Source organism: Hemitrygon akajei, unplaced genomic scaffold (assembly GCF_048418815.1).
Source record: "Hemitrygon akajei unplaced genomic scaffold, sHemAka1.3 Scf000091, whole genome shotgun sequence".
Taxonomy (NCBI): domain Eukaryota; kingdom Metazoa; phylum Chordata; class Chondrichthyes; order Myliobatiformes; family Dasyatidae; genus Hemitrygon; species Hemitrygon akajei.
Window position 1 is genome coordinate 2,599,766 of NW_027331977.1, and position 26,913 is coordinate 2,626,678.

At 42.7% G+C, this 26,913-nt stretch overlaps 2 protein-coding genes across 2 annotated transcripts in view; both read right to left on the minus strand.

Moving 5' to 3' along the window:
• LOC140722859 (uncharacterized) overlaps nt 1-14,286 on the minus strand; it is a 41,485-nt gene extending 27,199 nt beyond the window's left edge. Inside the window, exons 1-7 of the mRNA XM_073037499.1 lie at nt 14,144-14,286; nt 11,726-11,998; nt 8,459-8,722; nt 7,780-7,911; nt 5,347-5,619; nt 2,099-2,362; nt 1,419-1,550 (exon numbers count right to left, since the gene is read on the minus strand). Of these exons, the coding sequence (XP_072893600.1) occupies nt 1,419-1,550; nt 2,099-2,362; nt 5,347-5,619; nt 7,780-7,911; nt 8,459-8,722; nt 11,726-11,998; nt 14,144-14,207 (1,402 nt within the window). The 5' untranslated portion in view covers nt 14,208-14,286. The remainder of the gene's footprint in view (nt 1-1,418; nt 1,551-2,098; nt 2,363-5,346; nt 5,620-7,779; nt 7,912-8,458; nt 8,723-11,725; nt 11,999-14,143) is intronic.
• Nucleotides 14,287-14,830: 544 nt separating this feature from the next.
• On the minus strand, nt 14,831-26,409 carry LOC140722860 (uncharacterized). Its single transcript, XM_073037500.1, has 6 exons — nt 26,322-26,409; nt 24,483-24,755; nt 21,213-21,476; nt 20,536-20,673; nt 18,098-18,370; nt 14,831-15,102 (listed from the first exon to the last, which is right to left on the minus strand). Exons 1-6 carry the CDS (start codon nt 26,407-26,409, stop codon nt 14,831-14,833), a joined length of 1,308 nt encoding a protein of 435 aa, XP_072893601.1.
• Between the last annotated feature and the right edge of the window lie 504 nt (nt 26,410-26,913).

Below are 26,913 nucleotides of genomic sequence, written 5' to 3' on the forward strand. Positions count from 1 at the left end.
TGACGTCGTTTCGGGTCGACACCCTTCATCAGGAAACCCTCCTGATTGAAGGGTTTCGGCCCGAAACGTCGTCACTGACTATAGCTCAGCATTGAATGCCATGAATGGCACAATCCTGATTGAGAAGTAACAGAAACTGGGCTTTAGTAACTCTCCCTGGATCTTCGACTTCCGAACCGGAAGAGCACAGTCTGTGCGGTTCCGTGATAACATATCCTCTCGCTGAGGGTCGACAGTAGTTGACCTCAGAGGTGCGTGTTCTCAGCTTAGCAGACTGCTCTACTCTCTATGTGCTGTGTGGCTACGCACACATCAAATACCATCTATTGGTTTGCAAACGATGCCACACTTTTTGGTAGAATCTCAGCATGATAGGAGAGTGTACACAGGAGTGAGGTATGGCAACCAGTGTAGTGGTGCCGCAGCGAGAACCTGGCACTGAACGGCAGTGAGACGGAAGAGCTGATTGTGGACTTCAGGAAGCTTAAGACGAAGGCACACGTAAGCATTTTCATAGAAGGTTCAGAAGTGGAGAGAGTGAGCAGTTTAAAGTTCCTGGGTGTCAAGTCCTCTGACAATCTAACCCGTTCCCAACATAACGATGCAGTCATAAATAGACCTGGACAGTGAATAAACATCATTTGGAGTTTGAGGAGATTTGGTATGTCAATAAATGCAATCAAAAACTTCTATAGATGTACCATGGAGAATATTTTGACAGGCTGCATAACTGTTTGGTATGGGGCGGGGCTACTGCAAAAGACCGAAAGAAGCTGCAGAGGGTTGTAAATTCAGTCGGCTTCATCTTAGGTACAGGCCTACAAATTCCCCAGGACATCTTCAGGAATCTGCGTCTCCGAAAAACAGCGTCCATTATTAAGTGCAGCCAGCACGCAGGGCATGCCCTATTCTCACTAGTATCACAGGGTAGGAGATACAGAAGACTGAAGGAACACAGTGAGAGATTCAGGATCAGATTCCTCCCCTCTGCCATCCGATTCCTAAATGGGCATTCAACCCTTGGACAATACCTCCTTTTTTCAATATACCGTATTTCTGTTTTGCACGATTAATAATCTATTCAACATAGGTATTGTGTAAATGATTTATAAATTGTTATTATTATTGTTATTATACAATTATTATTATATTCATTTAATTTTCTTCCTTATTACTTAGAACATTAAACGGCTGCTGCTAAGTTAACATTTTCCACGTCACATGCCGGTGATAATCAGCCTAGTTCTGATTATGATTCTGATTCTGAAATTTCGTGTCATGGGAGTTTAACGAGTAAAACCATGCGCTGACTTAACAATAGATTAACGACTCTGGCATTATATGGCGCAATTCAAAGAGTAATCTATCAGCCATTTTGCACTTGGTTAGGATAGTGTCTTACTATAATGACCCCTCACCTCCATTGTCAGCATGGTGTTCATCATCCGCAGGTCCTCTTTTCTCATCGTCGGCAGCTTCTACTTCTGTTGCTATTCTGTCTGATGTACTGCCGTCTGATTCATTGCCGGTGTCAAGATTTTCCTTTATTTCTGTATCAGACCGGGATTGGGATAGGGATTAAAACGTTTGGATATCTGCAAATTTCTCTCTCAGTTGGCAAAGCAGAGGCGCCGGACAAGTCGTTCTTTGAACCTAGGGCTATTTAAAAATTTAAATGAGAGCGAAACGGGATCACGCGATAGGGCAGCTGAAAAGCTCCCAGGGCATCTTCAGGGAACTCTGCCTCAGAAAGGCAGCGTCCATTATTAAGGAGAACTAGCACTCAGGGAATGACCTTTTCGCACTGTTACCAACGGGATGGAGAATCAGAACCCTGAGAGCCCTCGCTGAGTTATTCAGGAAGAGCATCATCCGCCATCCGATTCCTCAGTGCGCATTGAACCCTTGGACAATACCTACGTAGCCGAAAAACTGCCGGAACACAAATGGCATCTTTTCTGTCTCCTCAGATCATTCCTGCCCGGCAGATAGCCACTAGCAACTTCTCTCTGCTCATTCAAATAAATTAAAAAGAAGAGCCTGCTTAATTTGTAAAGGATTTCCAAAGACAGTCACTGACGTATTAAAGCATACTCACGAACTATCCTTCCCCCATCCTTCGATGTCTTAGGCTTTTCGTCACGCAAGCCAGTTCGCCGAACTTTATTGCTCATTTCTGTAGCATCGAGTTCACTTTCGTGACTGGCACTGTTCTTATCCTCGGTCCGTCTTGTTTTCTCTTTGTCTACAATACCTTCTACTAGTTCTATATTTTGTAGCGCACTTTTTTCGGACTCATCTACGCTGGCAGTTTGTTCTGGGTCGTGATCTGACCCTACTCTGTCAGTGATCCCGCCAAAGCCTGCATTAAATTATAAATACAATAAGGGAATAACATTTAGAGAAGCACTTTCGACTGGGTGTGAGAAATACCATTTGGGCTTCCGATAATATACTTAATATTCATAATATTTTAACTGTACAGGAGAAGGATAATCCTAAGAGCATAATCTACAAGGTTGTTAAGAGCAAAAGGATAGTAAGGGATAAAATTGGTCCTCTTGAAGATCAGAGTGGTCGGCTATGTATGGAAGCAAAATAAATGTGAGAGATATTAAATGTTTGTTTTTTTTTTGCATCTGTATTTGCTAAGGAAACTGGAGTGGAGTCTATGGAAACTAGGCAAACTAGTAGGGAGGTCATGGAACTTATACAGATTACTGAGGATGAGGTGCTTGCTGTCTTGTGGCAAATCAGGGTAGATAAATCCCCAGTACCTGACAGGGTATTCCCTCGGAACTTGAAGGAGACAGGAGTTGAAATTGCAGGGGCCCTGGCAGAAATATTTTCAGTGTCGATATCCACGCTCAAGTCCCGGAGGATTGGAGGATAGCTCATGTAGTTCCGTTGTTTAAAAAAAGATCTAAATGTAAGCCAGGAAATTATAGGCCGGTAAGTTTGACATCGGTAGTAGGTAAATTATTGGAAGGAATACTAAGAGATAGGATCTACAAGTATTTGGATAGACCAGGACTTAATAGAAAAAGTCCGAATGGCTTTGTGCGTGGTAGGTCATGTTTAACCAACCTATTAGAGTTTTTCGAGGAAGTTACCAGGAAAGTGGATGAAGGGAAGTCAGTGGATGTTGTCTACATGGACTTCAGTAAATCCTTTGACAAGGTCCCACATGGGAGGTTAGTTAGGAAGATTCAGTCGCTAGGTATACATGGAGAGGTAGTAAATTGGATTAGACATTGGCTCAATGAATAATAGCCAGGGTGTGGAGGCCTGTGACTAGTAGTGTGCCGCAGTGATCAGTGCTAGGTCCATTGTTAATTGTCATCTATATCAATGATCTGGATGATAATATAGCACATTGGATCAACACATTTGCTGATGATACAAATATTGGAGGTGTTGTGGACAGTGAGGAAGGTCTTCAAATCTTGCAGAGGGATCTGGACCAGCTGGAGGAATGGGCTGAAAAATGGCAGATGGAGTTTAATGCGGACAATTGTGAAGTATTGCACTTTGGAAAGTCAAACCAAGGTAGAACATACAAGGTAAATGTTCGCACACTGAGGAGTGCAGTAGAACAGAGGGATCTGGGAGTACAGTTACATAATCTCCTAAAAGTGGCGTCACAAGTAGATAGGATTGTAAAGAGACCTTTTGGTACATTGGCCTTTATAAAAAAAAGTATTGAGTATAAGAGTTGGAATGTAATGGTCTGGTTGTGTAAGACATTTGGTGAGACCGAATTTGGAGCATTGTGTGCAGTTTTGGTCACCTGATTACAGGGAGGATATTAATAAGGATTAAAGAGTGCAGACAAGGTTTACAAGGATGTTGCCGGGACTTGAGAAACTGAGTTATAGAGATAGGTTGAATAGATTAGGACTTTATTCCCTGGAGCGTAGGAGAATGAGGGGTGATTTGATAGTATATAAAATTATGATGGGTATAGATAGGGTGAATGCAAGCAGGCTTTTTCCTGGGGTGAAGAAGACCAGAGGTCATGGGTTAAGGGTGTAGGGGGAAAAGTTTAAAGGGAGCATTAAGGGGGCCTTCTTCACCCAGAGAGTGGTGGGAGTGCGGAATGAGCTGCGAGATGAAGTGGTGAATGCGGGCTCACTTTTGACATTTAATAAAACACTTGGACAGGTGTATGGATGGATATGGCCAAGGTGCAGATCAGTGTGACTAGGCTGAAAAATAGATCGGCACAGCCAAGAATGGCCAAAAGGCCTGTTTCTGTGCTGCAATATTCTATGGTTCTATTGTGTTTCATGAAAGATCACTCAACATCTGATTCGGAGGGAAGCAACACTCGACCGTTTGATACTAGCACCACAGTTTTCAGCCCGAGATTTTCACTTTCCTTGTGCATTGTCCCATTCTATAATACAGTGTATGTGACGCTGCCTGATGTATATTTCTTGGCATTATTTCTCCTGCGTATATGAGGATCAACACTAATCTGACTGTGTCTTTCGCTGCACCGAGTTAATAGGTCACGGGTATTAAAGCAGGAAGTCAAGACTATATTAGCAAGAATGTGGAAGAAACTCCAAGCCAATTGCAGTTTCCGGTATCGGTAAGGTTTATCTAAAATCGTCTTATCTCGTTCTCTGTGTCAGTTCTCTGCATCTCTCGGTTCCCCATCTGTCGAAGGTTGAGCGATTTTACTTTGTATCTCTGATTCCGTGCGTCACTGCGTTCGACGATGCAAATTTATAAAGCACAGTGGAACTTACTTCCTTTCCGTCTGAGTCGGATGTTTGCCCAAATCACTGGTATCGAAGGATAGCTCCTTAGCTCCTACGCTTTTTACCATCTACCTTTCCCCGTTATATTTGAGAGCTCTGCATCTTCTTTTGAAAGCTTACTACTCTCCATATACAGCTATTACCATCATTTGTCAACGTTTTCCCTCTCAGTGTTAACTGACACTGCCCAACAGACACTTAAAAAAAAAAATCGGGAACTGCAGAACAGAGATCGTGTTGAAAACAAATGCACCGTTATGTGTATTTGCGCTTTTTTGGTTCAAAGTAATGAAACAGCGCTGTAAGTGCGAGAATCAATGGTAATTGCTGTATTTATAACAGTGTGTCATTTATTAATGCATGCATTTCCAAATGAAAATAACCGAGGACTGAGTGGCCTCATAATCTATTCTAAAAAAACAAACGTGGTATATTTTTGTCACCTCAGATCCAGCCCGTCTGGGGGAGATCCACCAGCAATTTACTTCTGCGTATTGAGATTTTAAAAAAACGAAGCACCTTCTTAATTTGTAAGGTTCTTCGAAACGCAATCAGTGTCTGATTAAAGCTTACTCACCATCTATCCTTTCCCCACCGTCCGATGTGCCAGGCCTGTCGTCTCGTACGCCAGTTACCGGATCTTTACATGTCATTTCCGTCGCCTCGGCTTCAAAGGCATTACTAGCACCGTGCCTATCTCCGGCAGGTGCTGTTTTCGCTTTGTCTGCAATATCTTCTTCTCTTTCTATATTTTGTATGGCAACTTTGTAAGACTCATTCACGCTGGCATGTTGTTCTTTTGCTTCTGGGTCGTGATCTGAGGCCATTCTGCAAGCGACCCCTCCAAAACCTGCAGGTAAGTATTAAATAGAATAACGGTGTAACATCTGGAGAGGCACATTCGCTTATCAGGATCCGGGAATATCAGTTGTGCTTGCAGTAATGATACACTGACAATCCAATAATATATAAACTTGGCAAGAGAGTTCAATCACCAACGGATGCCGAGGGAGGAGGCAACACTTGGCAGGAGTCTTCACTAGTCTGTTTGATACGAGCTGCACAGTTTCAACACAGATACCTTTTTTATGGTGAGTTCTCCTGTTCTAAAATACTGTACTTATTTGGCATTATTCCACCTGTGTGTACCTGTATATGCCTAAATAGCGATCAACTCTAACCTGAGATTGAGTTTGGATGCACTCAGTTAACATTTCACCGGCATCAGAATTCAAGGCAGCAATGCCGGACGCTGTTATCAGGAATTTGGAATAAGCTTGAAAACTATCGAGTATCAGGTATAGGTAAGGTGCACCTAAAATCGGCTCAACTGCTCTATATAGTGTCATTTCTCTGCAACTCTCAGGTCCCCATCTGTAGAATGTTGATCTACCATCGCTTTACTTGTATCTGTGGTTCTGTGCGTCACTACATTCGAGGGTGGAAACTAATATCAACGACTTTTCAATAGATTTTCAAACACAGTGGAACTTGATTTTCAAAGGCAACACGAGTGAGTCTGCCGATGCTGGAAATAAATAAAAGCACAAAATGCTGGCAGAACTCAGCAGGCCAGACGGCATCTATGGGAGGAGGTAGTGACGTCGTTTCGGGTCGAAACCCTTCATCAGGAAACCCTCCTGATTGAAGGGTTTCGTCCCGAAACGTCGACACTGACTATAGCTCAGCATTTAATGCCATCAATGGCACAATCCTGATTGAGAAGTAACAGAAACTGGGCTTCAGTAACTCTCCCTGGATCTTCGACTTCCGAACCTGAAGAGCACAGTCTGTCCGGTTCCGTGATAACATATCCTTTCACTGACGGTCGACAGTAGTTGACCTCAGAGGTGCGTGTTCTCAGCTTAGCAGACTGCTCTACTCTCTATGTGCTGTGTGGCTACGCACACATCAAATACCATCTATTGGTTTGCAAACGATGCCACACTTTTTGGTAGAATCTCAGCATGATAGGAGAGTGTACACAGGAGTGACGTATGCCAACTAGTGTAGTGTGCCGCAGCGAGAACCTGGCACTGAACGGCAGTGAGACGGAAGAGCTGATTGTGGACTTCAGGAAGCTTAAGACGAAGGAACACGTAAGCATTTTCATAGAAGGATCAGAAGTGGAGACAGTGAGCTGTTTAAAGTTCCTGGGTGTCAAGTCCTGTGACAATCTAACCCGTTCCCAACATATCGATGCATTCATAAAGAGGTCTGGACAGCGACTAAACATCATTTGGAGTTTGAGGAGATTTGGTACGTCAATAAATGCAATCAAAAACTTCTATAGATGTACCATGGAGAATATTCTGACAGGCTGCATAACAGTTTGGTATGGGGCGGGGCTACTGCAAAAGACCGAAAGAACCTGCAGAGGGTTCTAAATTCAGTCGGCTTCATCTTAGGTACAGACCTACAAATTCCCCATGACATCTTCAGTAATCTGCGTCTCAGAAAAACAGCGTCCATTATTAAGTGCAGCCAACACGCAGGGCATGCCCTTTTCTCACTATTATCACAGGGTAGGAGATACAGAATCCTGAAGGCACATAGTGAGAGATTCAGGATTAGATTCCTCCCCTCTGCCATCCGATTCCTAAATGGGCATTCAACCCTTGGACAATACCTCCTTTTTTCAATATACCATATTTCTGTTTTGCACGATTAATAATCTATTCAGCATAGGTATTGTGCAAATGATTTATAAATTGTTATTATTTTTATACTATTATTATCATATTCATTTAATTTTCTTCCTTATTACTTAGTACATTAAACTGCTGCTGCTAAGTTAACATATTCCACGTCACATGCCGGTGATAATCAGCCTAGTTCTGATTCTGATTCTGATTCTGAAATGTAGTGTCATGGGATTTTAACGAGTAAAACCATGCGCTGACTTAACAATAGATAAACGACTCTGGCATTATATGGCGCAATTCACAGAGTAATGTATCAGCCATTTTGCACCTGGTAAGGATAGTGTCTTACTATAATGACCCCTCACCTCCATTGTCAGCATGCTGTTCATCATCCGCAGGTCCTCTTTTCTCATCGTCGGCAGCTTCTACTTCTGTAGCTATTCTGTCTGGTGCACTGCGGTCTGATTCATTGCCGGTGTCAAGATTTTCCTTTATCTCTGTATCAGACCGGGATTGGGATAGGGATTAAAACGTTTGGATATCTGCAAATTTCGCTCTCAGTTGGTAAAGCAGAGGCGCCGGACAAGTCGTTCTTTGAACCTAGGGCTATTCTAAAATTTAAATGAGGGCGAAACGGGGCAACGCGATAGGGCAGCTGAAAAGCTCCCAGGGCATCTTCAGGGAACTCTGCCTCAGAAAGGCAGCGCCCATTATTAAGGACAACTAGCACTCAGGGAATGACCTTTCCGCATTGTTACCAACGGGATGGAGATTCGGAACCCTGAGAGCCCACGCTGAGTTATTCAGGCAGAGCATCTTCCGCCATCCGATTCCTCAGTGCGCATTGAACCCTTGGACAATACCTATGTAGCCTAAAAACTGCCGGAAGACAAATGGCATCTTTTTGTCTCCTCAGATCATTCCTGCCCGGCAGATATCCACTAGCAACTTCTCTCTGCTCATTCAAATAAATTAAAAAGAAGCGCCTGCTTAATTTGTAAAGGATTTCGAAAGACAATTAGTGTCGTATTAAAGCTTACTCACCATCTCTCCACCCCCCATCCTTCGATGTCTTAGGCTTTTCGTCAAGCAAGCCTGTTCGCCGAACTTTATCGGTCATTTCTGTAGCATCGAGTTCACTTTCGTTACTGGCACTGTTCTTATCCTCGGTCCGTCTTATTTTCCCTTTGTCTACAATACTTTCTACTAGTTCTATATTTTGTAGCGCATTTTTTTCGGACTCATTTACGCTGGCAGTTTGTTCTGGGACGTGATCTGACTCTATTCTGTCAGTGATCCCGCCAAAGCCTGCATTAAATTATAAATACAATAAGGGAATAAAATTTAGAGAAGCACTTTCGACTGGGTGTGAGAAATACCATTTGGGCTTCCGATAATATACTTAATATTCATAATATATTAACTGTGCCGGAGAAGGATAAACATAAGAGCTTAATCTACAGGGTTGTTAAGTGCAAAAGGATAGTAAGGGATAAAATTGGTCCTCTTGAAGATCAGAGTGGTCGGCTATGTATGGAAGCAAAATAAATGGGAGAGATATTAAATGTTTGTTTTTTTTTTTGCATCTGTATTTGCTAAGGAAACCGGAGTGGAGTCTATGGAATCAAGGCAAACAAGTAGGGAGGTCATGGAACATACAGATTAAAAAGGATGAGGTGCTTGCTGTCTTGTGGCAAATCAGGGTAGATAAATCCCCAGTACCTGACAGGGCATTCCCTCGGAACTTGAAGGAGACAGGAGTTGAAATTGCAGTGGCCCTGGCAGAAAGATTTACAATGTCGAAATCCACGGGACAGGTCCCGGAGGATTGGAGGATAGCTCATGTAGTTCCGTTGTTTAAAAAAAGTCTCAAAAAGTAAGCCAGGAAATTATAGGCCGGTATGTTTGACATCGGTAGTAGGTAAGTTATTGGAAGGAATACTAAGAGATAGGATCTACAAGTATTTGGATAGACAGGGACTTTTTAGAAAAAGTCCGAATGGCTTTGTGCGTGGTAGGTCATGTTTAACCAACCTATTAGTGTTTTTCGAGGAAGTTACCATGAAAGCGGATGAAGGGAAGGCAGTAGATGTTGTCTACATGGACTTCAGTAAATCCTTTGACAAGGTCCCACATGGGAGGTTAGTTAGGAAGATTCAGTCGCTAGGTATACATGGAGAGGTAGTAAATTGGATTAGACATTGGCTCAGTGAATAATAGCCAGGGTGTGGAGCCCTGTGGCGAGTAGTGTGCCGCAGGGATCAGTGCCAGGTCCATTGTCCATTTTCATATATATCAATGATCTGGATGATTATATAGCACATTGGATCAACAAATTTGCTGATGATCCAAAGATTGGAGGTGTCTTGGACAGTGAGGAAGGTTTTCAAAGCTTGCAGAGGGATTTGGACCAGTTGCAGGAATAGGCAGAAAAATGGCAGATGGAGTTTAATGCGGACAAGTGTGAAGTATTGCCCTTTGGAAAGTCAAACCAAGGTAGAACATACAAGGTAAATGTTGGGACACTTAGGAGTGCAGTAGAATAGAGGGATCTGGGAGTACAGATACATAATCCCCTAAAAGTTGCGTCACAGGTAGATAGGTTGTAAAGAGACCTTTTGAAACATTGGACTTTCTAAATCAAAGTATTGAGTATAAGAGTTGGAATGTAATGGTGAGGTTGTATAAAACATATGGTGAGACCGAATTTGGAGTATTCTGTGCAATTTTGGTCATCTGATTACTGGAAAGATATCAATAAGGTTTAAAGAGTGCAGACAAGGTTTACAAGGATGTTGCCGGGACTTGAGAAACTGAGTTACAGAAATAGGTTGAATAGATTACGACTTTATTCCCTGGAGCGTAGTAGATTGAGGGGTGATTTGATAGTATATAAAATTATGATGCGTATACATAGTGTGAATGCAAGCAGGCTTTTTCCAGGGGAGAAGAAGACCAGAGGTCATGGGTTAAGGGTGAAGGGGGAAAAGTTTAAAGGGAACATTAGGGTGGCCTTCTTCACCCAGAGAGTGGTGGGAGTGCGGAATGAGCTGCGAGATGAAGTGGTGAATGCGGGCTCACTTTTGCCATTTAATAAAACACTTGGACAGGTGTATGGATGAGAGGTGTTTGGACGGATATGGCCAGGTGCAGATCAGTGTGACTAGGCTGAAAGATAGATCGGCACAGCCAAGAATGGCCAAAGGCCTGTTTCTGTGCTGCAATATTCTATGGTTCTATTGTGTTCCATGAGAGATCAATCACCATCGGATTCGGAGGGAGGCAACACTCGTCTGTTTGATACGAACACCACAGTTTTCAGCCCGAGATTTTCACTTTCCTTGTGCATTGTCCCATTCTAAAATACAGTGTATTTGACGCTGCCTGATGTATATTTTTTGGCATTATTTCACCTGCGTATATGAGGATCAACTCTAATCTGACTTTGTCTTTCGCTGCACCGAGTTAATAGGTCACGGGTATCAAAGCAGGAAGGCAAGACTATATTAGCAAGAATGAGGAAGAAACTCCAAGCCAATTGCAGTTTCCGGTATCGGTAAGGTTTATCTAAAACCGTCTTATCTCGTTCTCTGTGTCAGTTCTCTGCATCTCTCGGTTCCCCATCTGCCGCAGGTTGAGCGATTTTAAATTTACTTTGAATCTCTGATTCCGTGCGTCACTACGTTCGACGATGCAAATTTATAAAACACAGTGGAACTTACTTCCTTTCCGTCTGAGTCGGATGTTTGCCCAAATCACTAGTATCGAAGGATAGCTCCTTAGCTTCTACGCTTTTTCCCATGTACCTTTCCCCGTTATATTTGAGAGCTCTGCATCCTCTTTTGAAAGCTTACTACTCTGCAATTACAGCTCTTACCATCATTTGTCAACGTTTTCCCTCTCAGTGTTAGCTGACACTGCCCTACAGACACTTAAAAAAAAAAAATCGGGAACTGCAGAACAGAGATCGTGTTGAAAAAAATGCACCATTATGTGGATTTGCGCTGTTTTGGTTCAAAGTAATGAAACAGCGCTGTAAGTGCGAGAATCAATGGTAATTGCTGTATTTATAACCGTGTATCATTTATTGATGCATGCATTTCCAAATGATAATAACCGAGGACTGAGTGGCCTCATAATCTATTCTAAAAAAACAGACGTGGTATATTGTTGTCTCCTCAGGTCCTGCCCGTCTGGGGGAGATCCACCAGCTATTTACTTCTGCGTATTGAGATTTATAAAAAACGAAGCACCTTCTTAATTTGTAAGGTTCTTCGAAACGCAATCAGTGTCTGATTAAAGCTTACTCACCATCTATCCATTCCCCGCCGTCCGATGTGCCAGGCCTGTCGTCTCGTACGCCAGTTACCGGATCTTTACCGGTCATTTCCGTCGCCTCGGCTTCACAAGCATTACCAGCACCGTGCCAATCTCCGGCAGGTGCTGTTTTCGCTTTGTCTGCAATATCTTCTTCTCTTTCTATATTTTGTATGGCAGCTTTGTCAGACTCATTCACGCTGGCAGGTGGTTCTTTTGCTTCTGGGTCGTGATCTGAGGCCAGTCTGCAAGCGACCCCTCCAAAACCTGCAAGAAAGTATTAAATAGAATAACGGTGTAACATCTGGAGAGGCACATTCGCTTATCTGGATCCGGGAATATCAGTTGTGCTTGCAGTAATGATACACTGACAATCCAATAATATATAAACTTGGCACGAGAGTTCAATCACCAACGGATGCGCAGGGAGGAGGCAACACTTGGCAGGAGACTTCACTAGTCTGTTTGATACGAGCTGCACAGTTTCAACACAGATACCTTTTTTTATGGTGAGTTCCCCTGTTCTAAAATACTGTACTTTTTTGCCATTACTCCATCTGTGTGTACCTGTATATGCCTAAATAGCGATCAACCCTAACCTGAGTTTGAGTTTTGATGTACCGAATTAACATTTCACCCGCATCAGATTTCAAGGAGGCAATGCCGGACGCTATTATCAGGAATTTGGAATAAGCTTGAAAACTATCGAGTATCAGGTATAGGTAAGGTGCACGTAAAATCGGCTCTACTGCTCTATATCGTGTCATTTCTCTGCAACTCTCAGGTCCCCATCTGTAGAATGTTGATCTACCATCACTTTACTTGTATCTGTGGTTCTTTGCGTCACTACATTCGAGGGTGGAAACTAATATCAACGACTTTTCAATAGATTTTCAAACACAGTGGAACTTGATTTTCAAAGGCAGCACGAGTGAGTCTGCCGATGCTGGAAATAAATAAAAGCACAAAATGCTGGCAGAACTCAGCAGGCCAGACAGCATCTATGGGAGGAGGTAGTGACGTCGTTTCGGGTCGACGCCCTTCATCAGCAAACCCTCCTGATTGAAGGGTTTCGGCCCGAAACGTCGTCACTGACTAGAGCGCAGCATTCAATGCAATCAATGGCACAATCCTGATTGAGAAGTAACAGAAACTGGGCTTCAGTAACTCTCCCTGGATCTTCGACTTCCGAACCGGAAGAGCACAGTCTGTGCGGTTCCGTGATAACATATCCTCTCGCTGACGTTCGGCAGTAGTTGACATCAGAGGTGCGTGTTCTCAGCTTAGCAGACTGCTCTACTCTCTATGTGCTGTGTGGCTACGCACACATCAAATACCATCTATTGGTTTGCAAACGATGCCACACTTTTTGGTAGAATCTCAGCATGATAGGAGAGTGTACACAGGAGTGAGGTATGCCAACTAGTGTAGTAGTGCCGCAGCGAGAACCTGGCACTGAACGGCAGTGAGACGGAAGAGCTGATTGTGGACTTCAGGAAGCTTAAGACGAAGGAACACGTAAGCATTTTTATAGAAGGATCAGAAGTGGAGAGAGTGAGCAGTTTAAATTTTCTGGGTCTCAAGTCCTCTGACAATCTAACCCGTTCCCAACATATGGATGCAGTCATAAAGAGGCCTGGACAGCGACTAAACATCATTTGGAGTTTGAGGAGATTTGGTATGTCAATAAATGCAATCAAAAACTTCTATATCTGTACCATGGAGAATATTCTGACAGGCTGCATCACTGTTTGGTATGGGGCGGGGCTACTGCAAAAGACCGAAAGAAGCTGCAGAGGGTTGTAAATTCATCGGCTTCATCTTAGGTACAGGCCTACAAATTCCCCAGGGCATCTTCAGTAATCTGCGTCTCAGCAAAACAGTGTCCTTTATTAAGTGCAGCCAGCACGCAGGGCATGCCCTTTTCTCACTATTATCACAGGGTAGGAGATACAGAATCCTGAAGGAACACAGTGAGAGATTCAGGATTAGATTCCGCCCCTCTGCCATCCGATGGCTAAATGGGCATTCAACTCTTGGACAATACCTCCTTTTTTCAATATACCGTATTTCTGTTTTGCACGATTAATAATCTATTCAACATAGGTATTGTGTAAATGATTTATAAATTGTTATTATTATTATTCTATCATTATTATATTCATTTAATTTTCTTCCTTATTACTTAGTACATTAAACTGTTACTGCTAAGTTAACATATTCCACGTCACTTGCCGGTGATAATCAGCCTAGTTCTGATTATGATTCTGATTCTGAAATTTCGTGTCATGGGATTTTAACGAGTAAAACCATGCGCTGACTTAACAATAGATTAACGACTCTGGCATTATATGGCGCAATTCAAAGAGTAATCTATCAGCCATTTTGCACTTGGTTAGGATAGTGTCTTACTATAATGACCCCTCACCTCCATTGTCAGCATGGTGTTCATCATCCGCAGGTCCACTTTTCTCATCGTCGGCAGCTTCTACTTCTGTTGCTATTCTCTCAGGTGTATTGCCGTCTGATTCATTGCCGGTGTCAAGATGTTCCTTTATTTCTGTATCAGACCGGGATTGGGATAGGGATTAAAACGTTTGGATATCTGCAAATTTCTCTCTCAGTTGGCAAAGCAGAGGCGCCGGGCAAGTCGTTCTTTGAACCTAGGGCTATTTTAAAATTTAAATGAGGGGGAAACGGGACAACGCGATAGGGCAGCTGAAAAGCTCCCAGGGCATCTTCAGGGAACTCTGCCTCAGAAAGGCAGCGTCCATTATTAAGGACAACTAGCACTCAGGGAATGACCTTTTCGCACTGTTACCAACGGGATGGAGATTCAGAACCCTGAGAGCCCACTCTGAGTTATTAAGGAAGAGCATCTTCCGCCATCCGATTCCTCAGTGCGCATTGAACCCTTAGACAATACCTATGCAGCCGAAAAACTGCCGGAAGACAAATGGCATCTTTTTGTCTCCTCAGATCATTCCTGCCCGGCAGATATCCACTAGCAACTTCTCTCTGCTCATTCAAATAAATTAAAAAGAAGCGCCTGTTTAATTTGTAAAGGATTTCGAAAGACAATCAGTGTCGTATTAAAGCTTACTCACCAACTCTCCACCCCCCTTCCTTCGATGTCTTAGGCTTTTCGTCACGCAAGCCAGTTCGCCGAACCTTATCGGTCATTTCTGTAGCATCGAGTTCACATTCGTTACTGGCACTGTTCTTATCCTCGGTCCGTCTTGTTTTCTGTTTGTCTACAATACCTTCTACTAGTTCTATATTTTGTAGCGCACTTTTTTCGGACTCATTTGAGCTGGCAGTTTGTTCTGGGTCGTGATCTGACTCTATTCTGTCAGTGATCCCGCCAAAGCCTGCATCAAATTATAAATACAATAAGGGAATAAAATTTAGAGAAGCACTTTCGACTGGGTGTGAGAAATACAATTTGTGCTCCCGATAATATATTTAATATTCATAATATATTAACTGTGCAAGAGAAGGATAATCCTAAGAGCTTCTACAGGGTTGTTAAGAGCAAAAGGATAGTAAGGGATAAAATTGCTCCTCTTGGAGATCAGAGTGGTCGGCTATGTATGGAAGCAAAATAAATGGGAGAGAGATTAAATGTTTGTTTTTTTGCATCTGTATTTGCTAAGGAAACTGGAGTGGAGTCTATGGATGCAAGGCAAACAAGTAGGGAGGTCATGGAACATACAGATTAAAGAGGATGAGGTGCTTGCTGTCTTGTGGCAAATCAGGGTAGATAAATCCCCAGTACCTGACAGGGTAATCCCTCGGAACTTGAAGGAGACAGGAGTTGAAATTGCAGGGGCCCTGGCAGAAATATTTCCAATGTCCATATCCACGGGTCATGTCCCGGAGGATTGGAGGATAGCTCATGTAATTCCGTTGTTAAAAAAAGGCTCAAAAAGTAAGCCAGGAAATTATAGGCCGGTAAGTTTGACATCGGTAGTAGGTAAATTATTGGAAGGAATACTAAGAGATAGGATCTACAAGTATTTGTATAGACAGGGACTTATTAGAAAAAGTCCGAATGGCTTTGTGCGTGGTAGGTCTTGTTTAACCAACCTATTAGAGTTTTTTTCGAGGAAGTTACCAGGAAAGTGGATGAAGGGAAGGCAGTGGATTTTGTCTACATGGACTTCAGTAAATCCTTTGACAAGGTCCCACATGGGAGGTTAGTTAGGAAGATTCAGTCGCTAGGTATACATGGAGAGGTCGTAAATTGGATTAGAGATTAGCTCAATGAATAATAGCCAGGGTGTGGACGCCTTTGACTAGTGGTGTGCAGCAGTGATCTGTGCCAGGTCCATTGTTAATTGTCATCTATATCAATGATCTGGATGATAATATAGCACATTGGATCAACACATTTGCTGATGATACAAAGATTGGAGGTGTTGTTGACAGTGAGGAAGGTTTTCAAAGCTTGCAGAGGGATTTGGACCAGCTGGTGGAATGGGCAGAAAAATGGCAGATGGAGTTTAATGCGGACAAGTGTGAAGTATTGCACTATGGAAAGTCAAACCAATTAGAACATACAAGGTAAATGTTGGGACACTGAGGAGTGCAGTAGAACAGAGGGATCTGGGAGTACAGATACATAATTCCCTAAAAGTGGCGTCACATGTAGATAGTGTTGTAAAGAGACCTTTTGAAACATTGGCCTTTCCAAATCAAAGTATTGAGTATAAGAGTTGGAATGTAATGGTGAGGTTGTGTAAGACATTTGGTGAGACCGAATTTGGAGTATTGTGTGCAGTTTTGGTCACCTGATTACAGGAAGGATATCACTAAGGTTTAAAGAGTGCAGACAAGGTTTACATGGATGGTGCCGGGACTTGAGAAACTGAGTTATAGAGATAGGCTGAATAGAATAGGACTTTATTCCCTGGAGCGTGGGAGAATAAGGAGTGATTTGATAGTATATAAAATTATGATGGGTATAGATAGGGTAAATGCAAGCAGGATTTTTCCAGGGGAGAAGAAGGCCAGAGGTCATGGGTTAAGGGTGAAGGGGGAAAAGTTTAAACGGTACATTAGGGGGGCCTTCTTCACCCAGAGAGTGGTGGGAGTGCGGAATGAGCTGCGAGATGAAGTGGTGAATGCGGGCTCACTTTTGACATTTAATAAAACACTTGGACAGGTGTATGGATGAGAGGTGTTTGGAGGGATATGGCCCAGGTGCAGATCAGTGTGACTAGGCTGAAAAATAGATCGGCACAGCCAAGAATGTCCAAAGGCCTGTTTCTGTGCTGCAATATTCTATGGTTCTATTGTGTTCCATGAGAGATCAATCACCATCGGATTCGGAGGGAAGCAACAGTCGTCCGTTTGATACGAGCACCACAGTTTTCAGCCCGAGCTTTTCACTTTCCTTGTGCATTTTCCCATTCTAAAATACAGTGTATGTGACGCTGCCTGATGTATATTTTTTGGCATTATTTCACCTGCGTATATGAGGATCAACTCTAATCTGACTTTGTCTTTCGCTGCACCGAGTTAATAGGTCATGGGTATTAAAGCAGGAAGGCAAGACTATATTAGCAAGAATGTGGAAGAAACTCCAAGCCAATTGCAGTTTCCGGTATCGCTAAGGTTTTTCTAAAATCGTCTTATCTCGTTCTCTGTGTCAGTTCTCTGCATCTCTCGGTTCCCCATCTGCCGAAGGTTGAGCGATTTTAAATTTACTTTGTATCTCAGATTCCGTGCGTCACTACAATCGACGATGCAAATGTATAAAACACAGTGGAACTTACTTCCTTTCCGTCTGAGTCGGATGTTTGCCCAAATCACTAGCATCGAAGGATAGCTCCTTAGCTTCTACGCTTTTTACCATGTACCTTTCCCCGTTATATTTGAGAGCTCTGCATCCACTTTTGAAAGCTTACTACTCTGCATTTACAGATCTTACCATCATTTGTCAACGTTTTCCCTCTCAGTGTTAGCTGACACTGCCCTACAGACACTTTAAAAAAAATCGGGAACTGCAGAACAGAGATCGTGTTGAAAAAAATGCACCATTATGTGTATTTGCACTGTTTTGGTTCAAAGTAATGAAACAGCGCAGTAAGTGCGAGAATCAATGGTAATTGCTGTATTTATAACAGAGTATCATTTATTAATGCATGCATTTCCAAATGATAATAACCGTGGACTGAGTGGCCTCATAATCTATTCTAAAAAAACAAACGTGGTATATTGTTGTCTCCTCAGATCCTGCCCGTCTGGGGGAGATCCACCAGCAATTTACTTCTGCGTATTGAGATTTTAAAAAAACGAAGCACCTTCTTAATTTGTAAGGTTCTTCGAAAAGCAATCAGTGTCTGATTAATGCTTACTCACCATCTATCCTTTCCCCACCAACCGATGTGCCAGGCCTGTCGTCTCGTACGCCAGTTACCGGATCTTTACAGGTCATTTCCATCGCCTCGGCTTCACAAGCATTACCTGCACCGTGCCTATCTCCGGCAGGTGCTGTTTTCGCTTTGTCTGCAATATCTTCATCTCTTTCTATATTTTGTATTGCAGCTTTGTCAGACTCATTCACGCTGGCAGGTGGTTCTTTTGCTTCTGGGTCGTGATCTGAGGCCAATCTGCAAGCGACCCCTCCAAAACCTGCAGGTAAGTATTAAATAGAATAACGGTGTAACATCTGGAGAGGCACATTCGCTTATCTGGATCCGGGAATATCAGTTGTGCTTGCAGTAATGATACACTGAAAATCCAATAATATATAAACTTGGCACGAGAGTTCAATCACCAACGGATGCGGAGGCAGGATTCAACACTTGGCAGGAGACTTCACTAGTCTGTTTGATACGAGCTGCACAGTTTCAACAAAGATACCTTGTTTTTAAGGTGAGTTTTCCTGTTCTAAAATACTGCAATTTTTTTTTTGGCATTATTCCATCAGTGTGTACCTGTATATGCCTAAATAGCGATCAACTCTAACCTGAGTTTGACTTTTGATGCACCGAATTAACATTTCACCGGTATCAGAGTTCAAGGTGGCAATGCCGGACGCTATTATCAGGAATTTGGAATAAGCTTGAAAACTATCGAGTATCAGGTATAGGTAGGTGCACCTAAAATCAGCTCAACTGCTCTATATCGTGTCATTTCTCTGCAACTCTCAGGTCCCCATCTGTAGAATGTTGATCTACCATCGCTTTACTTGTATCTGTGTTTCTGTGCGTCACTACATTCGAGGGTGGAAACTAATATCAACGACTTTTCAATAGATTTTCAAACACAGTGGAACTTGATTTTCAAAGGCAACACGAGTGAGTCTGCCGATGCTGGAAATAAATAAATGCACAAAATGCTGGCAGAACTCAGCAGGCCAGACAGCATCTATGGGAGGAGGTAGTGACGTCGTTTCGGGTCGACACACTTCATCAGGAAACCCTCCTGATTGAAGGGTTTCGGCCCGAAACGTCGTCACTGACTATAGCTCAGCATTTAATGCCATCAATGGCACAATCCTGATTGAGAAGTAACAGAAACTGGGCTTCAGTAACTCTCCCTGGACCTTCGACTTCCGAACCGGAAGAGCACCGTCTGTGCGGTTCCTTGATAACATATCCTCTCGCTGACGGTCGACAGTAGTTGACCTCAGAGGTGCGTGTTCTCAGCTTAGCAGACTGCTCTACTCTCTATGTGCTGTGTGGCTACGCACACATCAAATACCATCTATTGGTTTGCAAACGATGCCACAGTTTTTGGTAGAATCTCAGCATGATAGGAGAGTGTACACAGGAGTGAGGTATGCCAACTGGTGTAGTGGTGCCGCAGCGAGAACCTGGCACTGAACGGCAGTGAGACGGAAGAAATGATTGTCGACTTCAGGAAGCTTAAGACGAAGGGAGACGTAAGCATTTTCATAGAAGGATCAGAAGTGGAGAGAGTGAGCAGTTTAATGTTCCTGGGTGTCAAGTCATCTGATGATCTAACCCGTTCCCAACATATCCATGCAGTCATAAAGAGGCCTGGACAGCGACTAAACATCATTTGGAGTTTGAGGAGATTTGGTATGTCAATAAATGCAATCAAAAACTTCTATAGATGTACCATGGAGAATATTCTGACAGGCTGCTTAACTGTTTGGTATGGGGCGGGGCTACTGCAAAACACCGAAAGAAGCTGCAGAGGCTTATAAATTCATCGGCTTAATCTTAGGTACAGGCCTACAAATTCCCCAGGGCATCTTCAGTAATCTGCGTCTCAGAAAAACAGCGTCCATTATTAAGTGCAGCCAGCACGCAGGGCATGCCCTATTCTCACTATTATCACAGGGTAGGAGACACAGAATCCTGAAGGCACATAATGAGAGATTCAGGATTAGATTCCTCCCCTCTGCCATCCGATTCCTAAATGGGCATTCATCCCTTGGACAATACCTCTTTTTTTCAATATACCATATTTCTGTTTTGCACGATTAATAATCTATTCAACATAGGTATTGTGCAAATGATTTATAAATTGTTATTATTATTATACTATTATTATTATATTCATTTAATTTTCTTCCTTATTACTTAGTACATTAAACTGCTGCTGTTAAGTTAACATTTTCCACGTCACATGCCGGTGATAATCAGCCTAGTTCTGATTCTGATTCTGATTCTGAAATTTCGAGTCATGGGATTTTAACGAGTAAAACCATGCGCAGACTTAACAATAGATAAACGACTCTGGCTTTATATGGCACAATTCTCAGAGTAATCTATCAGAAATTTTGCACCTGGTTAGGATAGGGTCTTACTATAATGAAACCTCACCTCCATTATCAGCATGGTGTTCATCATCGGCAGGTCCTCTTTTCTCATCGTCGGCAGCTTCTACTTCTGTTGCTATTCGATCTGGTGTACTGCCGTTTGATTCATTGCTGGTGTCAAGATTTTCCTTTATCTCTGTATCTGACCGGGATTGGGATATGGATTAAAACGTTTGGATATCTGCAAATTTCAATCTCAGTTCGTAAAGCAGAGGCGCCGGACAAGTCGTTCTTTGAACCTAGGGCTATTTTAAAATTTAAAGTAGGGCGAATCGAGACAAAGCGATAGAGGAGCTGAAAAGCTCCCAGGGCATCTTCAGGGAACTCTGCCTCAGAAAGGCAGCGTCCATTATTAAGGAGAACTAGCATCAGGGATTGACCTTTTCCGCATTGTTACCATCGGGATGGAGATTCAGAACCCTGAGACCCCACGCTGAGTTATTCAGGAAGAGCGTCTTCCGCCATCCGATTCCTCAGTGCGCATTGAACCCTTGGACAATACCTATGTAGCCGAAAAACTGACGGAAGACAAATGGCATCTTTTTGTCTCCTCAGATCATTCCTGCCCGGCAGATATGCACTAGCAACTTCTCTCTGCTCATTCAAATAAATTAAAAAGAAGCGCCTGCTTAATTTGTAAAGGATTTCGAAAGACAATCACTGATATTAAAGCATACTCACGAACTATCCTTCCCTCATCCTTCGATGTCTTAGGCTTTTCGTCACGCAAGCCAGTTCGCCGAACTTTATCGCTCATTTCTGTAGCATCGAGTTCACTTTCGTTACTGGCACTGTTCTTATCCTCGGTCCGTCTTGTTTTCTCTTTGTCTACAATACCTTCTACTAGTTCTATATTTTGTAGCGCATTTTTTTCGGACTCATTTAAGCTGGCAGTTTGTTCTGGGTCGTGATCTGACTCTAATCTGTCAGTGATCCCGCCAAAGCCTGCATCAAATTATAAATACAATAAGGGAATAACATTTAGAGAAGCACTTTCGACTGGATGTGAGAAATACCATTTGGGCTTCCGATAATACACTTAATATTCATAATATATTAACTGTGCAGGAGAAGGAAAATCCTAAGAGCTTAATCTACAGGGTTGTTAAGAGCAAAGGGATAGTAAGGGATCAAATTGGTCCTATTGAAGATCAGAGTGGTCGGCTATGTATGGAAGCAAAATAAATGGGAGAGATATTAAATGTTTAGTTTTTTTTTGAATCTGTATTTGCTAAGGAAACTGGAGTGGAGTCTATGGAAACAAGGCAAACAAGTAGGGAGGTCTTTGAACTTATACAGATTAAAGAGGATGAGGTGCTTGTTGTCTTGTGGCAAATCAGGGTAGATAAATCCCCAGCACCTGTCAGGGTATTCACTCGGAACTTGAAGGAGACAGGAGTTGAAATTGCTGGGGCCCTGGCAGAAATATTTACAATGTCGATATCCACGGGTCAGGTCCCGGAGGATTGGAGGATAGCTCATGCAGTTCCGTTGTTTAAAAAAGGCTCAAAAAATAAGCCAGGAAATTATAGGCCGGTAAGTTTGACATCGGTAGTAGGTAAATTATTGGAAGAAATACTAAGAGATAAGATGTACAAGTATTTGGATAGACAAGGACTTATTAGAAAAAGTCCGAATGGTTTTGAGCGTGGTAGGTCATGTTTAAGCAACCTATTAGAGTTTTTCGAGGAAGTTACCAGGAAAGTGGATGAAGGGAAGGCAGTGGATGTTGTCAACATGGACTTCAGTAAATCCTTTGACAAGGTCCCACGTGGGAGGTTAGTTAGGAAGATTCAGTCGCAAGGTATACATGGAGAGGTAGTAAATTGGATTAGACATTGGCTCAATGAATAATAGCCAGGGTGTGGTGGCCTGTGTCTAGTGGTGTGCCGCAGTGATCAGTGCTAGGTCCATTTTTAATTGTCATCTATATCAATGATCTGGATGATAATATAGCATATTGGATCAACAAATTTGCTGATGATACAAAGATTGGAGGTGTTGTGCGCAGTGAGGAAGGTTTTCAAAGCTTGCAGAGGGATCTGGACCAGCTGGAGGAAAGGGCTGAAAAATGGCAGATGGAGTTTAATGCGGAAAAGTATGAAGTATTGCACTTTGGAAAGTCAAACCAAGGTAGAACATAAAAGGTAAATGTTGGGACACTGAGGAGTGCAGTAGAACAGAGGGATCTGGAAGAACAGATACATAATCCCCTAAAAGTGGCGTCACAAGTAGATAGGATTGTAAAGAGACCTTTCGAAACATTGGCCTTTCTAAATCAAAGTATTGAGTTTAAGAGTTGGAATGTAAAGGTGAGGTTGTGTAAGACATTTGGTGAGACCGAATTTGGAGTATTGTGTGCAGTTTTGGTCACCTGATTACAGGAAGGATATTAATAAGGTTTAAAGAGTGCAGACAAGGTTTACAAGGATGTTGCCAGGACTTGAGGAACTGAGTTACAGAGATAGGTTGAATAGATTACGGCTTTATTCCCTGGAGCGTAGGAGAATGAATGGTGATTTGATAGTATATAAAATTATGATGGGTATAGATAGGGTGAATGCTAGCAAGCTTTTTCCAGGGGAGAAGAAAACCAGAGGTCATGGGTTAAGGGTGAAGGGGGAAAAGTTTAAAGGGAACATTAGGGGGGCCTTCTTCACCCAGAGAGTGCTGCGATTGCGGAATGAGCTGCGAGATGAGGTGGTGAATGCGGGCTCTCTTTTAACATTTAATATAACACTTGGACAGGTGTATGGATGAGAGGTGTTTGCAGGGATATGGCCAGGTGCAGATCAGTGTGACTAGGCTGAAAAATAGATTGGCACAGCCAAGATTGGCCAAAAGGCCTGTTTCTGTGCTGCAATATTCTATGGTTCTATTGTGTTCCATGAGAGATCAATGACCATCGGATTCGGAGGGAGGCAACACTCGTCCGTTTGATACGAACACCACAGTTTTCATCCCGAGATTTTCACTTTCCTTGTGCATTGTCCCATTCTAAAATACAGTGTATGGGACGCTGCCAGATGTATATTTTTTGGCATTATTTCACCTGCGTATATGAGGATCAACTCTAATCAGACTTTGTCTTTCGTTGCACCGAGTTAACAGGTCACGGGTAATTAAGCAGGAAGGCAAGACTATATTAGCAATAATGTGGAAGAAACTCCAAGCCAATTGCAGTTTCCGGTATCGGTAAGGTTTATCTAAAATCGTCTTATCTCGTCCTCTGTGTCAGTTCTCTGCGACTCTCGGTTCCCCATCTGCCGACGGTTGAGCGATTTTAAATTTACTTTGTATCTTTGATTCCGTGCGTCACAGCGTCGACGATGCAAATTTATAAAACACAGTGGAACTTACTTCCTGTGAGTCTGAGTCGGATGTTTGCCCACATCACTGGTATCGAAGGATAGCTACTTAGCTTCTACGCTTTTTACCATGTACCTTTCCCCGTTATATTTGAGAGCTCTGCATCCTCTTTTGAAAGCTTACTACTCTACATTTACAGCTCTTACCATCATTTGTCAACGTTTTCCCTCTCAGTGTTAGCTGACACTACCCTACAGACACTTTAAAAAAAAAATCGGGAACTGCATAACAGAGATCGTGTTGAAAAAAATGCACCATTATGTGTATTTGCGCTGTTTTGGTTCAAAGTAATGAAACAGCGCAGTAAGTGCGAGAATCAATGGTAATTGCTGTATTTATAACAGTGTATCATTTATTAATGCATGCATTTCCAAATGATAATAACCGAGGACTGAGTGGCCTCATAATCTATTCTAAAAAAAACAAACGTGGTGTATTTTTGTCTCCTCAGATCCTGCCCGGCTGGGGGAGATCCACCAGCAATTTACTTCTGCCTATTGAGATTTAAAAAAAAAACGAAGCACCTTCTTAATTTGTAAGGTTCATCGAAACGCAATCAGTGTCTGTTTAAAGCTTACTCACCATCTATCCTTTCCCCACCGTCCGATGTGCCAGGCCTGTCGTCCCGTACGCCAGTTACCGGATCTTTACAGGTCATTTCCGTCGCCTCGGCTTCACAAGCATTACCAGCACCGTGCCTATCTCCGGCAGGTGCTGTTTTCGCTTTGTCTGCAATATCTTCATCTCTTTCTATATTTTGTATTGCAGCTTTGTCAGACTCATTCACGCTGGCAGGTGGTTCTTTTGCTTCTGGGTCGTGATCTGAGGCCAATCTGCAAGCGACCCCTCCAAAACCTGCAGGTAAGTATTAAATAGAATAACGGTGTAACATCTGGAGAGGCACATTCGCTTATCTGGATCCGGGAATATCAGTTGTGCTTGCAGTAATGATACACTGAAAATCCAATAATATATAAACTTGGCACGAGAGTTCAATCACCAACGGATGCGGAGGCAGGATTCAACACTTGGCAGGAGACTTCACTAGTCTGTTTGATACGAGCTGCACAGTTTCAACAAAGATACCTTGTTTTTAAGGTGAGTTTTCCTGTTCTAAAATACTGCAATTTTTTTTGGCATTATTCCATCAGTGTGTACCTGTATATGCCTAAATAGCGATCAACTCTAACCTGAGTTTGACTTTTGATGCACCGAATTAACATTTCACCGGTATCAGAGTTCAAGGTGGCAATGCCGGACGCTATTATCAGGAATTTGGAATAAGCTTGAAAACTATCGAGTATCAGGTATAGGTAAGGTGCACCTAAAATCAGCTCAACTGCTCTATGTCGTGTCATTTCTCTGCAACTCTCAGGTCCCCATCTGTAGAATGTTGATCTACCATCGCTTTACTTGTATCTGTGTTTCTGTGCGTCACTACATTCGAGGGTGGAAACTAATATCAACGACTTTTCAATAGATTTTCAAACACAGTGGAACTTGATTTTCAAAGGCAACACGAGTGAGTCTGCCGATGCTGGAAATAAATAAATGCACAAAATGCTGGCAGAACTCAGCAGGTCAGACAGCATCTATGGGAGGAGGTAGTGACGTCGTTTCGGGTCGACACCCTTCATCAGCAAACCCTCCTGATTGAAGGGTTTCGGCCAGAAACGTCGTCACTGACTAGAGCGCAGCATATAATGCAATCAATGGCACAATCCTGATTGAGAAGTAACAGAAACTGGGCTTCAGTGACTCTTCCTGGATCTTTGACTTCCGAACCGGAAGAGCAGAGTCTGTGCGGTTCCGTGATAACTTATCCTCTCGCTGACGGTCGACAGTAGTTGACCTCAGAGGTGCGTGTTCTCAGCTTAGCAGACTGCTCTACTCTCTATGTGCTGTGTGGCTACGCACACATCAAATACCATCTATTGGTTTGCAAACGATGCCACACTTTTTGGTAGAATCTCAGCATGATAGGAGAGTGTACACAGGAGTGAGGTATGCCAACTAGTGTAGTGGTGACGCAGCGAGAACCTGGCACTGAACGGCAGTGAGACGGAAGAGCTGATTGTGGACTTCAGGAAGCTTAAGACGAAGGAACACGTAAGCATTTTCATAGAAGGATCAGAAGTGGAGACAGTGAGCTGTTTAAAGTTCCTGGGTCTCAAGTCCTCTGACAATATAACCCCTTCCCAACATATCGATGCAGTCATAAATAGACCTGGACAGTGAATAAACATCATTTGGAGTTTGTGGAGATTTGGTATGTCAATAAATGCAATCAAAAACTTCTATAGATGTACCATGGAGAATATTCTGAGAGGCTGCATAACTGTTTGGTATGGGGCGGGGCTACTGCAAAAGACCGAAAGAAGCTGCAGAGGGTTGTAAATTCATCGGCTTCATCTTAGGTACAGGCCGACAAATTCCCCAGGGCATCTTCAGGAATCTGCGTCTCAGCAAAACAGTGTCCTTTATTAAGTGCAGCCAGCACGCAGGGCATGCCGTTTTCTCACTATTATCACAGGGTAGGAGATACAGAATCCTGAAGGCACATAGTGAGAGATTCAGGATTAGATTCCTCCCCTCTGCCATCCGATTCCTAAATGGGCATTCAACCCTTGGACAATACCTCCTTTTTTCAATATACCATATTTCTGTTTTGCACGATTAATAATCTATTCAACATAGGTATTGTGTAAATGATTTATAAATTGTTATTATTATTATTCTATTATTATTATATTCATTTAATTTTCTTCCTTATTACTTAGTACATTAAACTGCTGCTGCTAAGTTAACATTTTCCACGTCACATGCCGGTGATAATTAGCCTAGTTCTGATTATGATTCTGATTCTGAAATTTCGTGTCATGGGATTTTAACGAGTAAAACCATGCGCTGACTTAACAATAGATTAACGACTCTGGCATTATATGGCGCAATTCAAAGAGTAATTTATCAGACATTTTGCACCTGGTTAGGATAGTGTCTTACTATAATGACC

Coding starts and splice junctions, on each gene's coding strand:
- LOC140722860 (XM_073037500.1), bottom strand. CDS start 26,409: ATGCCCTGCGTGCTGGCTGCACTTAATAAAGGACACTGTTTTGCTGAG. Junction 24,756..26,321: donor CCTGGGGAATTTGTCGGCCT/GTACCTAAGATG, acceptor ACTTACCTGCAG/GTTTTGGAGGGGTCGCTTGC. Junction 21,477..24,482: donor CGGTGGGGAAAGGATAGATG/GTGAGTAAGCTT, acceptor AATTTGATGCAG/GCTTTGGCGGGATCACTGAC.